Source organism: Sphaeramia orbicularis, chromosome 21 (assembly GCF_902148855.1).
Source record: "Sphaeramia orbicularis chromosome 21, fSphaOr1.1, whole genome shotgun sequence".
In the NCBI taxonomy this organism is placed as follows: domain Eukaryota; kingdom Metazoa; phylum Chordata; class Actinopteri; order Kurtiformes; family Apogonidae; genus Sphaeramia; species Sphaeramia orbicularis.
Genome location: NC_043977.1, coordinates 30,497,186 through 30,515,505, shown reverse-complemented (window position 1 = coordinate 30,515,505; position 18,320 = coordinate 30,497,186). Strand labels below are relative to the sequence as shown.

General features: G+C 39.3%; 1 protein-coding gene across 2 annotated transcripts in view; it reads left to right on the top strand.

Annotated features, from left to right (window-relative positions):
- klf12b (Kruppel like factor 12b) overlaps positions 1 to 18,320 on the top strand; it is a 41,803-nt gene that overhangs the window by 3,922 nt on the left and 19,561 nt on the right. For both annotated transcript variants that reach the window (XM_030125218.1, XM_030125219.1), the window contains exon 2: positions 10,741 to 10,823. In XM_030125218.1, the coding sequence (XP_029981078.1) occupies positions 10,741 to 10,823 (83 nt within the window). The remainder of the gene's footprint in view (positions 1 to 10,740; positions 10,824 to 18,320) is intronic.

The window sequence follows — 18,320 nt, the reverse complement described above, 5'->3', positions numbered from 1 at the left end:
TGATGTTCGGTCATTTTCTGCAACATTGACCCACCAATAAAGCCCATTTTGGTTGTAGACACTTATTTTAATGTTCAGTTAATCATATATTTATATTTCTTTGTTCAGTTTTCTTTGTTTTGATATAATACCCTTTCATTGTACTTTTAGCTTTTGTGAACATTTATATGGTCAGTATAATATTACAATAATATTATGATAAGTCACTTAGGAAAGGTTAAATGTAGACGGAAGTCACCACACAAAATAGTCCTAGGTCTTTAAGGGTTGAACCAAACAACCATAAAATCATTGTTAATGGTCTCAGAATTAAGAGACTTAAAAGAAAAATAATTTAAGATGTTCCCTCACCAATATTTGCTTTTCTAGTAGTTACACCATCTCCACTGTTGTACAGTCACCTCTTACTGGAAGTGACTCATTTACTAGAGCTTACCCCCAGACTGTTTTTATGTTACTTCAACAAGTTCCCATGTTATGACGGAATGGTATGTTGTTGTCAATGCAGGGCTGGTTTATTTGTTGTGACATTGCCCTTTTTGTTGGTGATGCTTTTGTAAAATGTGATCTGTTGGAAATGTAAAAAGAAGAAAAAAAAAACAACAAAGAAGAACGGAGGAGTAATCGAGGTCTGCCTTTTAGTATCTTTTATTGTATTTACAGCTTGTTAAACAGGAAGAAAGCATTTTTTCTTCTAAATTTTTGGGATCTGCATCTCTAGCCTCAGTGCAGATGGTTTCAGCAGACCTAATCCAGCTCGCCTAAGGATGCTGCCCAGATCACTCCGAACTGTGTTTCCAGTTGTACTGTAGGTCAAATGTTAGCAGAGGAAATTATGCAAACATGTGGCATCCATTTGGAGGCCTATGGCATTCACTTCTTCCGCTGCTTGGCCACAACACAGCCAAATGTCCCATCATGCTATGGTCCATAAGGTTTCTCAATTAGCTGCTTGAACCAGGTATCAGCATGGCACATCATCAAGTCAAAAAGAGAGGAAAAATAATTGAAGTGAAGGCATGAGTAGATGAGTAATAGAGGTAAACACAGCTGCTGGCTTTTATTGAGTGGTGTTGGAGAGCTGGAATGGGTCAAACCAAGGGGAAAAACTCACTGAGCGAAAAATAACTGTGCCCACATTCAATGTAAAACCTGTCAGTGCATTGGAGGCTTATTACATCAACGGACCAACCAAAACATTAGTGGAATGTTTTGGTTGGTCTGTTATTATCTGTTTCCATGAGCCGCTGTGTTCGGGTGGATATGGTTGTGTCAGCACATAGTGAGGTCAGACAAGGTAGGCGCTTCATGATGCTGCATCAGGAGGTTCTGCATCACATTTTAAACACTTTAGGAAATGCATGTGCACTTCTGTATGCACGATTGTGTTTGTTTCACGAGAGATAGTCGGTGAGAATAAAGGTCAGAAGGAGGGAAAGAGGGAAAAAAATGTGCGTGTGTGTTTTTAAGCTGATATTTTTTCTGCCTGAGTTGTTTACAGTAGATACTGTAGATGAGTCAGTGGTTCTGGTGCCTCTACATGCTTGTATTGTACAGTTATTGTAAAACATCTAGGTCGATGTTTAAGTGCATGTGAGTGTACATGTGCTCTGATGCATGCAGTAGACAGCCTATTGTAAAATGTATACATAAGTGCATATGTTGGGGGAAGGGGGGGACGACACACACACATGCACACGCACTCACACACACGCATTCAGACCGATACATTGGAATATATGTACACATATACAGACACTATCAGAGCCTAGGGGGATAAAAGGAAGTAGCCTACTCAACCAATCCCCCCATTAGGGCAGGAGTGTATTGTCATCCCCACAGGGAGGAAGAGAGAGACTGAGAGTAGGTGGGCGGTTGTTGAAGGATGCAGGTTATTGCGAGGATGCTAATCTAATGCATCCCACTTCTCCGTGAGGGCAAAGGATGAGAGCAGTGTTTTCACTCTGACCTTCTGCTCCGGCACAAAGAAAGCAGCTACTGTACAACCTTGCGATCATCTCATCCGGAATTCCCAGGACTCAGCCAGAATTTAGAACATTTCCCAGTTCGCAGACTTAACTGTCATGGATTGTATTGAAAAAATAAATAAATAAATAGATAATGCAAAAACTTCTATTAAACTAATGAGATCTTGCACAATCCTAAAGCTCTACTCCAAATACTTTTTAGTTATGATTTTTTGAAGTTTTCCTCTCAGTTAAATTTCATCATTAGTGTGCGTATTTTTTTTTTTTTTTTTTTCCAAGCATCACCAGTTTCTTATTTTTCACTGGAATGGGTGAAATTTGCAGAAACCCTGAGGATAATTTGCAGCATGTATTGATTTTTTTTTTTTTTTTTGTAGTGTTAACATAGTTCCATTATATCTGGAAGCTATTTGGTCCTGCATAAAAATCGCTGTAACAGATCTTACTAAATAAAGCTTTGGAGTTGAAAAAGTAATTTTTCAAGGTGTTTTGTCTGGATCATTATGGTTCCCTTAAGGCACTTTTATTGGAATATGTTAATATTAATTGATAAAAGTTATTGGTGTTTACTGTTTATTTAGCCAAACTGTATGGTCCTGGATGAGTTTGCATGGAATGACCGCATTAAAAATGAGAAACATAGACTCACTGACATACTTATCTCAGGATTTAAATTCCATGATGAATATCTACAATATTTCCAATTTATATCTGTTATATCTGCACTCAAGCTATCGATGCATTAAAAAATCACCGATTTTCCAATGTTTGTATTGCATATTGTATATTAAATTGTGCACGCAATGCATTTCTGTCCATTTGAGATGGTAAGTACGCTATAATGAACACACCTCAACATAGAGCCTTCACTCTGAGACTAAATAAAAGATGGGAAGAGTTACAGTGTATGTTTTTTACTGATCTACCCAAACCAACATCTCTCAGTCTATCCTTCTATCAGCTGCACATAAGAAACCCACTGTTTAAACTTAACAAAAACCTGCAGAGAATGCTATATCTTTCTGAAAGCTGTGCCAATATCTGCACACGGGTATCCTACTTTGCTTTGCTCCACCCAACCCCCCCCCCCCCCCGTTTAGTACAAGGTTTTTGTGTCAGAGGCTATTTTAGATGCACAGCCACTGACCCTACTGCATTTACTGAAGTGAGCGTGTCGGTCTGTGTTTAAAGTGTTGTTGAGGTCATGTGACTATGTAGAAACAATATAATATTGGCTCTTAAGGAACTATTATGTGGCCTTTTTTTGTTTCTCTAGAGTCAAGCTGTATCCAGCCCTTGCATAGAATATTTAACTTATTCTTTCTCGTGATTACATCAAAATGATCTTCAATTGGAAATAAACTGTCTAGAATGGTGTCACAAATTGGTTTGACTTCTAAGTCGAGGCTCAGTTGAGTAATGCCACCTCACTTTAGAGCTGTCACAGTCACAGCTTGTTTAGCTGTTTCTCTGCTGCATTTGAGGCACATGATGCAAGAGGATGTCAGACTCTTCTGTTTACCTCTCTCCGGAGCACTGTGGAGGAGTGTGTGTGTGTGTGTGTATTTGTGAGTGTTTGTGGTGTGTGCATGTTTCTGTGTGCATACTGTAGGTGTGTGGGGGTGGTTGTTTGTGTTGAATGGGCATCTATATTCTTCTTTCATGAGCAGAGCTGTAATATTGAGAGACAGAGTTATACGTGTGTGCGTATGTGTGTCTGTCTAAATCTAAGATAAATATGGTTCATCGTGGGTGCAGGCAGAGGTCACAAGGTTTGTGTGAATGTGTGTGTGTGTGTGTGTGTTTGATAGCCAGATTGCAGAACAGAGCAGGGACTCAGGAAGTCAGCTTTATAAAAAGTACATTTGACACTCAGACAAAGACACAGACAAACCAGACAGCGACCGACTCCTCTTTTCGCTTTGAGTGTTTCCTCTCAGAATAAATAGCGTCTTCATTTCCTACAGTTTCAGAAGATCTGAAAGGAGGACAGAGGTTCTGTTGGCAGAGGTGGGGAGCTTTCACATAGACAAAAAGGCACCAAAGATATGAATGTTTGTTTTTATTTCTAACATTTCATAAACCATTTCCAAAAGATTTGAGAGGCATATTTAGACTATGACCCCCATCTTAGTTTACATGTTTGTGTGATTTTTAAAAGTTTTAATTGCTCAGTAGCAGTCTTGTCTTTTTTGTTGTTGTTGTTGTTGTTTTTTGTATAAACATAACATATTGTCATAATTGTAGTGTCGTATGTGCCCACCCCAAAAAAAAAAGCCTCATACAAATTACTGCTGTTTTACATATGTCTACATGTGCCATATTAGTGAAGGCAATGGACTTGAACTGCATCCGGCGACCTCATCCCCCTCATCCCGACAGGATTACTGACACAGTATCCCCCTGCCCCTGGCAGAAATAGCAAGGACCCAAGGGCAATCCACCAGAATATGGGAACTTCCGTGGGCCTGTGTGTGTGAGTGTGTTGTCTGTGTATTTATACGAGTATGAAACCTCTGCAGATGAAGCTGGTTTCCTCCCAGGTGCTGAGCTCTGTGGTTAAGGCAGTGAGGACATTATTCATTACTCTCTCACACATGCTCACAAATGCATATTATCCCTGTCTGTTTTACCCGTTTGATTCTTCAGTCATTACCTTTGGTGTTGACAAAAGTGTCAAGGAATACAAAGTATATGATATATATTAGTGCACATTTTTGTATTCAGTTTGTACAGAGGCTTCCATAATGAGACCATTGTGCAGAGATAAAAAAGCAGACAACCTTGCTGTCAGCCCATTTTCATGAGCAGATTTTATATTAAAGGTGGAGTATGCCAGTCCAAAACACTTCAGTGAATATCTCTGCTTCCATTTGGCTTCCACACCTTTAAACACTGTCAGGCTTATTGTCACACTTTTTTACTGCACCAAAAAACACATTTGCTGCCTGAATTTTCATAGCAATAAAAGCGCTTCTCTTTATTGAGAACATACCATTGAGCAGCAGATGCACCATGGTTATCTTTTGGTCAGCTTGCCAAGTTAATATTAGTGTCATAATCTTGACTATACCATAACTGTGGAGGGGGAGGATCTGTTTGTTTGGCCATTGAGTTTAAATATCACCATTTTTTGTTCTCCATGTAACCATCTATGATATCTATTATGTACTGAATAAAATGCATTTTATGACATTTAAAGTGTCTATCATCTACTGATATTAAACAATACTTTGTAAAGGTTTTCTTGATTTGGCACAGTGTAGGTTGAGTTATAAAAAAATCAATCAAATCAATATTCACCCATTACGCCATCGCTTTTACTTGAGCAATTGGATTTAGCATCCATGTTTGGTGCTGTCACAATCTATTGTACTTTGCAAAGCTCAGGTGTGGCTCTGTATGGCCTTTCTGTATTACACACTGTGCTAGCATCTCATTTTGTGGTTGGTGACTCCCTCTTAAATAATATTTCTTCGCAGTATTGGTACGTGTCGTGAACCAAAACTGTTAAATTGTATTTATATTGAAAGCTACATGTCTGAGTGTCATGCATGCTGCTACATTACAGTTAACTGCAAGTGAAGCCTTAATAGTATCTGAGATAAATGGTGTCAGAGAGTTTAAATCGATGGAACCTGATAAGCACCTCAAGTTGAGCTCTACGTCCCAGAGATGAAGACATCCAACACGTGAGAAGTGTATTCTCTCTAATAATAGCAGGGTTTATGAAGAGAGCTGTGTTTTCCTCTGTGGAGCTGATTTATTCCCAGAGGAAAAGAGCAGGCTGTTTTGAGGTAAAGTGCATCAGTCGAGTGCATCTCTAAGGGGTTTTTAACCCTACAGGGAACTTTTTTTCAGTTTTTTTTTTTTCTTTTTTTAAAGGCATGCACATAAACTATGATTTGATGCCATTGTGGCTGTCTGGGTTTTAGAAGTCCACACTTCTATTAGCAGGAAGGTAGCAGCACTCTGCTCTCTTGAGCCCCGTTCAAAAATGTCCCAGAAGCATCCAAATGACTTCGCTTGCTGGTCCTGCCAAGGAAAATACAGCTTATGAAATGGAAATTCTGAGACCATTCACAGAGTGCCAGGAAGGATTAGAAAAAAGGCTATGTCCATCTCAGTACATCCAGGAGTGAAGTCAAAAGGAAAACACATCCTCACCTTGTTCACACAAACGCACACACAAGAAAAACAGCAGCCACACTGGTATGTGCTGTTTTGGGTATGAAAGTCATTAAAGGGGAACTCCACTTATTTTGTAGGTAAAGGTCAGTTTATTTGTCATGGAAATGAAAACTGTAAAAGTAGTTGTTCAGTACTGTCTGCAGCTCAGAGGTGTTTTGTTTTTTTTGTTTTTTTTTACTCACATATTTAAGAGAAAGTTTGAGTTTCAAATTGGAGACAATAGTTTGAGATGTGGATTTTTATCAGGCCAGGAGAGACTGACAAACAAATACAATCAGATGGAAAATGCAAATCTAGGATCCAACAACTTTAGAGTGTGTTGGGTTCCTTTTATTTTAGTAAATTTAGATTGACAGCACTGGTTTATTTTTTAGAATTACCCCCTAGAGTAACACAAAAATAAACTTTATGTAGGTAAGAATAATTGATCTCTGATCTCTCTGGGTTAAAGGTTTAATCTCTGAAACTCTAATCACACTAAATGAGATTATGCCTAAGTGATTGCACTTAGATATTATTTAACTAACCTTACAAAAACTATTTAAATTGGTTCTTAGAACCAGAATAAGACTAATATTAGATCATATCCAGACACACATGAACATTAAGTTGACAGAAGTTTAGGTTAAAAATGATGCTACAGTCTCCATAATGTAAGCATACAATATATTGAAGACATGCAGACGCTTATATTTCAGGATCAACACTTCCAAACACTTGTGTTTTAAGTGTTTAATGATCATGTTGACAACATGCCCAGCTCTCACTAAAAGTTGCTGCATTAAGTGACTTGAAGCAGAGGAAGTAGAAGAGTAAGTTAGTGAGCAAGTGGTTGTAGGCTGGTTATGAGGCCAATGTGCCACATTGGGGTGTCCAGGGGCACCAAAAAGGGAAGTGAGCCGAAGCAAAGAGGCCAGTGATACACAATACAGGCAATACACAGGAAATGCTTATCTCACCATAGTTGGCTCATCACATGCAGCTCTGCCCTTAATGTATGTATTTGTATGTTTATCACTCATTTCTTTCTGATTCACAAAATGCGTTCCCTTGCTGTTTTCCTCTCCTGCCTTCTCTAGAGCACTGGGTGTGAGGGGGTCTGTTGGCATTCTTGCACCGTGTGCTTTGCGCTCGACCGAGCCTTGGCTCACGTCCATATCCCCTCTGTACCCTCTCTTGCTACTCTGACTCCCGCCCCTCCTTCTCCCCACTAAACACCCTTCCCCCCTTCTCAACCTCTTCAACTCCCCTTCGTTACTTCCCTAACCACTGCTCCTGCCAGAAACTCTGCTCCTGAACAAGCCCCCCCCCCCATCCCACTTTTCTTGCTATCACCTTCCTTAATCCTTCCTCATGTATCTCCCATAATTCACCGGCCCCTTCCCCTCACTCATTTTCATGTCTTTTCATGGCAGCAGGTCCAGCCTCTATGACACAGATGCACCCAGTTGCTCTGGGCGTTCGACATGGGAACAAAGCATTGGCGGGGCCCGTCTGTCACAGTGTGTTTCAGGGTGTGTGGAATTTGTGTGTATGCATATTTGCAAGAATTCACACGAGAGAGATGTTAGAAAAATCACAGCATTTATGTGTAGTCAGCTATTGAGTTCAAGACTTTACAATTAACTTAAAGAAATAATGTTTTTCATTACTTTGTGAGCTGACATCCAGTTACAGTATTAAGCAGAATCTGTCTTCACACTCACAGAACATGATCTCACACTGATGGACACCACCCACTCACTGAACACACACCTTTGAGATTTTTGTCCCGTCAAAGTACATCATTTACACCTCATTTGCACCTAAATATGAAAATTACTTTAAATAGAATCCATCATTATTAGTGTCATTTTATTCACAAATTTGCATTCTAAAACTGTTGTGATGAGCATAAATGTGTGTATGGACAAGTAAATGTGTGTGTAGCCGAGGATGATGTCACTGTTATATTATTATATTAGGCCAGCAGTTTGTCTCAGAAGGTCAGATGTTTTCAAGCAAGGTTTGTAACCTCTAATTGATCGAGCGGATCTGTTCACTGTTGGGTTTGCTTCATCCTTCCACTCCAGCTAGCTGCTATCACCTTCATCAGCACAGATCAGATAGCCATCAGGGAACTAGAAGATAGTGGACCTGAGGTCATGGATATCTTGTGGGTGTTTCAAGTTATAACTGGAAGTGCATTTACAGAAATACAAATAAGCACATCCACAAAAGCAAAGAGTAGAAGACATAGAAATATGTATATTTCAAACATTTATACTGCAAGAACTAGCCTGCTCCTCTTAGTTTTTTTTTTTTTTTCTCTCTCTGGATTTTGGTGGGGACAGGAGGGCGGGTAGGTGGGAAATGAGATGCCTCAACACTCCACTGCTCTCCTCTCTCCATCCAACTCCCCCACACACCTGGGATGGCCATTTCATTTCAGAGTGCAGCAAATGGAAAGGTGATCTTAATCTACCCTGTTTCCCTCTAACCCCCTCCCTCTCTCCATCTCCCACACACAGAGCCTCATACTGCTGATGGACAGCACACTGCTGGTTGTCTGAGCCTGCTGCCAGCAGACCAAATTTAGTGATAAAGAATACCGACTACACAGTGGTTTATTATCTTGAACAAATTTTCTCCTTTTCCAACCAAGTCATTGTTCATATTTGTGTCTTTTGGTTGTCTCTTGGTCTAAAATCCCAGAGAAGGCTGTTTCATGAGAGCAGTTTACAGTTGGTTTGGGACAAAACATTTTGACATGACCTCCCTTATATACTGAACCCTTCTTTTAGATGATTACTCTGTGTTAGGTCTCTTTCACTGCTCGTGGGCCATTGCAGCCACAAGCAGAGGTATGCACTTGCCATTGATTTCCTATGAATAGCCTGCTGCAGGCCAGTTCATTAGGACGGCGTTCACAAACCACTGGATTAACTGTAAGCACAAAGGGAGAGGTTGCTGATTTTATTTCTCAATGCAAACTACCATATACAACTAAAAGTTTGGGGGTTTTTTTGCTAAAGGGTATATTTATGTACTTTTGAGGAGAAAAAATACACACATTTAGCAGAAATGTGTTTTGATGAGAACTTTTGTGATGCTCAAAGCACAAGTAAACAAACAAAAAAGACCTGATGAAATATGCAATTGCAGAATCAAGATTTTATCTAAAGTGCCTCTGACTGGATTTTTTTAAGTCAAACTGTGATCATCCTCAGAATGATAAAATAAAGCATATTTTCTACCTCTCTCAGTACTCTTCTCTCTTCTTCTCCTCTTCTCAACACATGGCTTGAGGCTGGACTGAGGCTGCAGCTCCACCCGCCCATCCGTTGCTATGGCAACGCTATCTGGGCCTACCAAGACCTGAAGCCGAAGGACATCCTGGACAACAATACAATAGCAGCACAGCTAGGGTACCTGAGGGACTTAGACCTGAGAGGCGAGATCTGGGGGGGTTGCAGATTGAGGGAGTAAATCCTCCCACTTCTCTACCTCCCTCACACACAACCACAGTCAGGATTAGTCTTTTGCTTTAGAATCAGGGAGCTAGTGGAACAATACATGGTATAACATTTTGTTGAAACAAATTTTATCCGTAAGAGAAAGGTTTTTCCGATAAGTATCTTTTAATGGATTTCCTGGTGAGTAAAAAAAAAATCCTAATTATTGGGCAGGCCACATAGATGCTATCGGAGATCTGAGATGTTCAGTAAGTTTGATGGCCTGTGAACCAGCTTCATAGATGGGATATATGTCATTTATGACTGCTGAGGTTTTATTTTATTTTTTTTCCACATAAGAGTGATCATGATGGCCGCAGTGGTGTTAGCTGGATTGGGCCACACATCCTGCTGCTGGTGCCAGCAGTGGAGAGTAATAGAGATGTTTAGAATCTATTTGCCTTTTCTTGCATTCCTCCATGTACTGCTGCTAAAATAATAAGTGGGAGGGTTACCTCAGGTCGGCCCCAGCTGAGGGATACGGAACATGCATTGTTGTCATTGGCTCCATCTGAGTATTCCTCTTAAAGCCACAGCACGGAGCTGAGGAGCTGGGTACTGCTGCCCACTTTACACAGACACTGAGTGCAGACACAGGAAAAGATGAATTTGAAGATGTGTCCTAAGTTTTTTGTGTGTTTGTGGGAGTGTATAAAAATTTGTAACTACTCACTATCATTGTTCAGTGTGTTAACTTCTGTGTGCTGTTGCCATCTATGTTGAAAGAACCAAAGAGGGTGTTTGTTTTTCATTAGAGTCAAAAGAATTTTTTTAGTATTATAAAGTCTTATTAGCTCTGCAGCAGTCCAACAGTCTGTTGGAAATCTTTATGTATGCAGGGAGTCATGCTGTGTTCTGACTGAATTTAGACAATTTATACTGTACACATCTTTTGTCTGCCATCTTCTGATGTTTCAAAGTATAAATGTCTGTCTGTTTAAAATGTTTTTATTTCTCAGTGGGTGCAAGCACAACATTGTAAATGTCTATGTGTGAATAACTAAGTGTTGGACCTGCTTAGTCATGCTAAAACACCCGTCTTATACCTCCTCTGTGTCCCTTCACAGGCAGCCTAAGAAACAGGATGTTAATGCTTGACGGAATGCCTGCAGTCCGAGTCAAAGCTGAGCCCCTGGAATCGGAACAAGGGGTAAGAGAGCAGTTGTTTTCCAGACAATTCTGCTTTTTTTCCTGCTTTCCTTTTACTTCTTTCCTCCTCCTGGCAATGGGCAGATAATCACTCCCAGGCCTAGGCAAGTGAGCAAGTGAGTGAGTGTGGGGGCTAAGAGGAGTGGTCGGAGAGCATGGTAGTAAGCAGGAAGAGGAGAGGAATCAAGAGAGGGAGGAGAACCACAGCTGGAGCAGGAATGCATTGGGGGGTTTGGGGAGGTGACTGGGGCCAGAAAAGAGTCCATGCTGGCTGGGGGTGATTGTGCAGATGAAGTCACTGCTCCGGGGAGGAGGGTCACATGGGAAACTCTAAATCTTATCTATCTATGTCTGTTCCCACTCTTTACGTCTCCGTATTTCCCTTCATCCACCCTTGCCCTTGCTCTTTTGTACAAAACACATGAATTATCTCTTTTACACAAATACACATAAATGGACAAATAAAGCAACTCTTCCTCTGTAAATATTGTCACACCACATCTCTTTATCTAATGTATCTCTTACACACGTCTCTTGAAACATGTCTGGTATTTCTTTCTATCACTTTAATGAAATTCATTATAGAAGCTAAATATCACAACACTGTTCTATTCCAGCATCTGTCGCCCACTTTGTTTTGCTCAATAGGTTAAACAGGAAAATTCATCCTTTTTTTTTTTTAAGTTTTATGCTCAGCGTATCCCCCATGTAGAGATAATGGAGTTACCTCATTCAGGGCTTTTATGGCCTGCAATACAGTGTCAGTACACACTGGTCCGACATACCTAGAAATAAAGTGGTCTTGTTGTGGAGGAGCTGTTGCTAGGTTACAAGGGCTTTGTGTTGCTGCCACAGCTGTGTTTGCAGTGGATGCAGGCCACTTAATATTTGTAATCATGATAAATTAATGCTCAGTTATTATTGATTTCCATTCATAACATATCAATAATTGCTTGCCCCCAATATATCACCAAGCACTTTGTAGGAGAAGAGTAAAGTATTTTCTGTGGAGAAGGACTGCTGAGTATTAGTGGATGATGGATTAGAAAAATGCCAGTTGCTGATAACCCATCAGGTTATCTTAGTTCTTGTAGAGAATTGTTTGGCTGTGCTGGTGCTAGGCTGTTGATAAGAATTGAATCTGACCCTCGGCTTCTAAGGACTTGATAGAGAGACAGCAGGTGGTTACTTTATAGATGTCCTGTTCTCAGCTGTTGCTCAAGGGTTTGGGAGTTGTGTTCTTTTGCTCCAACCTAATATCTGGGTTTTGAAGCCTTTTTCAATACGTGTAGTGATGTCAGTCACAGACAGGATGTGAGCATTGCAGCCCACATGGCTTTGAAGTGCTCTGAGATCCAATCTCGCCCTAACTGACTGAGCTTCCCTTTAGACGGCAGACACAGACAGACAGTTTAGGCTGCTGAAGAAATGTGGTCTTCATTTGGGTGGCGGGGGGCCAAGGGCTTGCTGGAAATGGTCTGCCTCGTTAGACTATTCACCCGCAAGGGGCTGGAAAATCTGCCCCGCTAACCAGTATCCCCTAATAAAGACAATGGCATGAGGACAGAGGCAGGCAGGCGGGTCGAGCATATCTTTATGTGTGTGAGTAAGTGTAGGTTGGAGTGTGTTTGTATCTGTCAAAGCGAAAGTGGGGGCGGTTTAAGTTTTCCATTTGTGCTGGTTGAGATGTTTTGGAGAGTCTAAACTCAAAATGCAAATGAGTTTCTGTTTTTCATTTTTGTGAAACACTACTGTTTTGACCTTTCCACACTATTGTTCCCATTTTTAACCAGGAACCACAGAGGATTTACCAATTTTAGCAGGTTGTTAGTAATGTGTTAAATATCTAACTGTAATGATCGTAATCAATGGATCTAAGATGAACATTTATGAATGAAGAGTAGCATAAAAAAGTGGAATTTATTAGTAAAAATGGATAATATGATTCAGAGTGGCTTATTGTAAATTTGATATTTTAGTTTATGTGATATTACTGTGTCACTTGATAAACTTTAATTGACTTTGAGGTGACTTGGTCTTACTCTGATATTGTACATCTGTTGATACTACACAGTGAAGCTAATTATGGTCATTTAAATTTACTGTGCCATTAGCTTATAATGCTCATAGACAAAGTGAAAGGCTGTATTTTTTTTTTTTTTTTACTAAGGATCACACGACTTGTGGAATGTCCTGTGTATGAAAGGATCAGTTGTAGTGATGAACTTGGAGATACATATAATTATCACACAATGTTACAGTTAATATACTGTGGCAGAGTCATACACGGTTCATGGTGATTGCTATTTCATTATTACTGGCCACTGAAAGTGCTTATATTAGAAAAGCCTGTAACTAAAAAAGGGGAAGCTATAAAAATCTACTGTGAAACCTGCATAGAGACAAATTTAGTAACTTTCTGGTAAACCGTAAATATGTATTTGGATGCTGAAGGCACATATATTTCCACAGAGTTGGTGAAGACTAAAACAGAGCTAAAAGTGAATGGAATGACTAGAACATAGGTTAAAATGAGGGCAGAATTTTTCCTGATGATTTGTAATAAGTCATTTGAAGAAACTGGACGACTTTAGTCTCAAAATCAGATTATTGTAATAAAGGACAACAATCTTAAGTAAACTTAAACTTCCCATTATGGGCTAGAACTCAAATAACTCTTCTAGTTATAGTTTTCAGTGTATGAACATGACTGATGAAAAAATGAAAATAACTTCAAATTTGTGAATCTGTACTTTAAGGATGTGAAATATGTGTTTTGCGAACCATTAAATATTTTAAAAGCATATTAAGGCTGCAATTGTGGTCAGACCATTACATGCTTTCTTTTGTTTCCTCTTTTTCTCAAATTTTACTTGTAGGAAAAACTGTCAATAGTGCATAACTTATGTAGCCAACCATACACCCTTTAAGAGCATGTACTACGAAAGGCAAGATATTCGAAAGACCAACATCAGTCTCTGTGGATATAATGGTTCAAAGCCTTCAGGCAGTACTGCTCCAGGCAGTATGTGACACTTATGTCCTATACAGGTTTCACAAGTGTAGAGATCATGAGCAAAAGATTGTGTTAGGAGTACGTCAAGCACTTCAGGATTTTGGCCAAGAGAAGCACTGACTACATTTGGCTTCACAAACATACATAGTAGCGACTAAGAGATATTAATCTTGAAATGTTTTTCAGATAAAGGCTTGACGCAAGACTGCTGATTTATCACCAAGGATTAATTCAAGGGAGAAGCGAGGAACTTGCATAGTCTAAGGAAGAGATCTCTGGTTAAATATAGACTGTGCTAAACAAGGATGGACAGGGTGCACAGATGTAGAACTTAATGGTTTCCGGTTTACTTCCGTGTTATGCAGCCCATTGCACATGTGGACTAGGGCTGTTACACATGTGGAATACTGCTTTACCCTTCATCCACGCCTTCCCACTCAGACCGATGGGTGGTCAGAATGCACAGTATTTAGTTCTATTTCTGGGGGCATTTAGATGATTTAAACGTTAGAAACGATAATGAAAAGAGTAATTTTTTACCTTTATTGTATGTCACCTGTTTTCTTGACATCTCTTTTATTGTTGTGAGGGTCTTCTGGTGTGTGGGCTAGTCTGAGCATGTCTGACTCTGAACAGTGGTCCCGTATCCAGCTTCTTAACAAGCAATTATTAGTTAACTTAAGTGAAGGGTATGGCTGATGGCTGCTGGCCCTGTCTTCTGTGGACTTCAATTAATATTCTCTTAAAAAAGTCATTTCTTCCATGAGCTATTCTGGACTCATTTTCTTTATCTGAACTCTCCAATAAGTGTTTTGATGGTGCGTCTTTAAATAATTTATGTGTCCATAAAATGAGGTCAGTTGACAACCTGAAAATACTGAAAGACCAGGTTTTTCCATCAATAAGCATATTCCAAGAGGAGGGTCTCAGGGTTGATGTCTGCCATGTCAGGCTTTGATTGACGGGTCTGTATGACAGCTTGCTCGCCCGCTGAAGATAAATTACAGAACCTCTGTTTATCGAATAAAACATATTTTTTTCCCCTGGCAGGTAGCTCAGCTGTAGCTATGGTTAAGTTACACTAACACAAACATCACATGACCTTATTACCTTATAAATGCTTGAAGAAGTTTGTTGTTTAACCGTGTCAGTAAGGTAGCATTTAGCATTAGCTCAGCATTCACCCTTTGCAACAGGCTCTGAACTCTGCCACTTTTGTTCAAACATCACCTCTGGCTATGAATAGCCAACATAGCGACGGCAAAAACATAAACTCTGGCTACAAAACAGGTGTTCACAATCCAATGGGTGACATCATGCTTTCTCTATCCACTTCTTATATACTGTGTGTATCTTAAATGCAATGTTAACGCATACAATCAATCATCAGAATCAGAAAACTTTATTCATCCCAGGGGGAAATTATTGATTTTTATGTTTTTATATTAATTATACAGTTATTAATTATACAGTTGTTTAATACAGTAATGCCAAAATTATGTAATGTATAAAAGTACCAATCAGGCTAGTTAGCAGGCTAGCAGACACATGATATAAATCAACAGCAAATTATGCTAGCATTAGCTTGTGTGGCTAAGTTATGCTAAAGAAGAGCTATTGTAATTAAGCAAGTTATTGTAATTGAAACGATCTTAAGCATAATTAAAATAGAGCTGTACATCAGAAAAATATTTCACTCAGTGAACAGAAGATTTGACTGTGACTCAGGAGCTGTGTATACCCAGATGGAAGACATAGACAGACATTCACTCACCTGTCAATCAGAGCAGCCACGCCTTAATTACTTAGAAGACAATTATAGTTGGAACAGGTTGAACTTCTAGTGACTATTCAGGGAACTTCAGTTTTTGGCACTTCATTATTTAGCCCCAGAGCTTGCCACTTCATTCATACTAGTACACAGGAAATGCTTACACCATTACCTCTCACTATGACTCCACTAATATCTGCACTAATTTGGTAGTGCAGCTTCCTCCTGACTCCTTCTTTTAAGTGTCTTGTGTTGCTGACTTTTCTGAATACAGTAATTATGAATATGTGTGCTTATTAGATGTGACTAGTTGTCCCAACACTTATTGCTGCTCTTTGAGAGTCCTCTCTAAAAGGTTTTTCCATCAAATATAACCATAATTATCACCAATGGCCAGTTTTTTGAGTATCATATTGAACTATATAACTAGGAAAAAAAACTTCCTGAGACGGAGGTGTGATATCACAGGCATGAGTGTGAACTTAAGTCTTTTTAAATTTTCATTATATGAAGAAAAACCCTCAGCCTTAAAAAGGTATTGATTTAAAAAAAAAAAAAATAATAGTTATTATTATTATTCCAAAGCATTTTTACTTATATGAAGTCCTGCAAATGAAAAATCCTGCTAAAAATGCTTGTTGGGTGGTATTAAGAAGTAAACCATAATGTGTTGTGAACCTTGACCTGACACCAATGACCCTAAACTGAACCTCACCAGGGTTCAGAGGGTCATCAAAGGGTGTATTTTATGGGGTAGGGTTTGTTTTTCAACCGAGGAGGAGTTTCACTGTGAGAGGCATTTTTTTATTCACAGGGTCGTAACATTTCCTGTAGGCTGAAAACAAGTATACAAGTCTGGAGTAAAAATAGTAGGCTACTACATAAAAGAACACACACACACACACACACACACACACACACAAACACATGAACGCAACTCACAAAAATTCGTAATTCACCACAGATCCACTTTCAGCCAGCATTGCGTAAGGGGAAAGAAATGTCAGTCTCAAAAACAATAGTGAAGATGTACTTTCTGTTTATTACCTAAAGTTTCATGAGTGTTTTCAATACTATCAGTAAAAAAAATCTGTACGTGTTCTCTCCCTGGTGGCTGTTGCCGTGGCTTTTCTTGGCTCCTGCAAGGCTTCACTGTGAGGATCAACATTTCTTACCACGCACTCTAGCACCCATCCCACATATAGAAAAAAAAAAAAAAAGAATCTTGATATCTACATCCCATGGTTTATTTGACATTCTGATAGACTAGTCATGGTTGTGCAATGAAAGAAGGACCAGTGAAACAAAAAGTAGCAGAGCGAGTGTTGTTTTTCTGCTCTGTATGTTCTCCATTATCTTTTCCAAGTACACAGGTTCCTGAAACTTGTGCAGACAGATGGAGCGGTTATGTTACAGTCTGCTTGGTGTTAAGTGAAAGATGTGTCGAGGGATACAGCGAGCCACCAGCGTTGGCCTTAGGAGGCCCATCGCTGAGAGACAGAGAGAGACGGTCAGGAAATTGAGCCCATATGATGTTTTTCCACCGTCACAAAGGAGATTTAGGAGAGATACAAGGGGAGCCAAGAGAGCAGCGTTTCTGTGGGAGTGATGGAAAACAGGAGGAAAAGAGAGAGAACAACCCACGCCAAGAGAGAAGAGAGAGTGAGCGAAGGGAGGCGGTGAAAGGAGGCGAGTGTGAGAGACACTATCGTTACTCCTGCATTTCATCTGTGTATGACATCATACTAAGCAAGGGGACTTCGCAAAATGAGTGGAATGAATGAATGTGGAAATTTACTGGTCCTTTCCATTTCTATCATGTGGTATTAATGCTGTCAAAGCTGAATTATTACTATACCTGAATTATTGAAGAGATGACTTCACCGTCTGATTGGTAGACGAGACATTTTATAGTGTTAGTAGTAAAATGAATAGCAAACAGTAGAGGTTGACTGATTATTGAGTCCCACACTGATAATTATGTACACTATTATCTTATACTAACAAAATTAATTCATTTAAATATGCAACTTTAGTCTCGTCTCAGCCGGTAGTCATAATTCTGGTGTCACAGCAATATCTGAGTAGTTATATGTTATGAGCAATTGGCTGTCTAGACTGAAAAAAGACAAAAAAATAAATATAATATTTATTTGTACTAGAATTTATTTATGTATCTCCAGTTCCATATCCTCCTGAGACCCAACAATGCATTTGTCCTCTGTAGTGGACAAGAGTTTCACAGCTTTATTTAAAAAAAAAAAAAAAAAAAAGTGTCCTCTGCAAGGGACATTTCATTAAATAAAAATTGTAAAAACAATATTATCTGACAAACTGTGGTGATCAAAGCAATTATGTAATGTTAAAAAACCCAAAACTTTTACTTACTTGGTCTCAGGAGGATACGGAAGCAAACAATATGTATTTTAAAAATGTTATCGAATTCTGCTTTTGTTATTTGATTTAATCTTAAGGGCATTTCAACAGTGTTTTGTATTAGACTTTTTATATTTGACACCAACACTGTTAATTTTGACCAGTCACACATACACAATGGTGAAATATATTGTTTACTGCCTTTAAATTTGATGACGGGAGGCATTTGCAGTGGTGTTGTTTATTTCATGCAGTTCTTATGCAATGTCATAATAAGTGTCATAGCATTTATTTCTGTCAAGAGTTGGATTATTATTCACCTAGATCTTGTACTG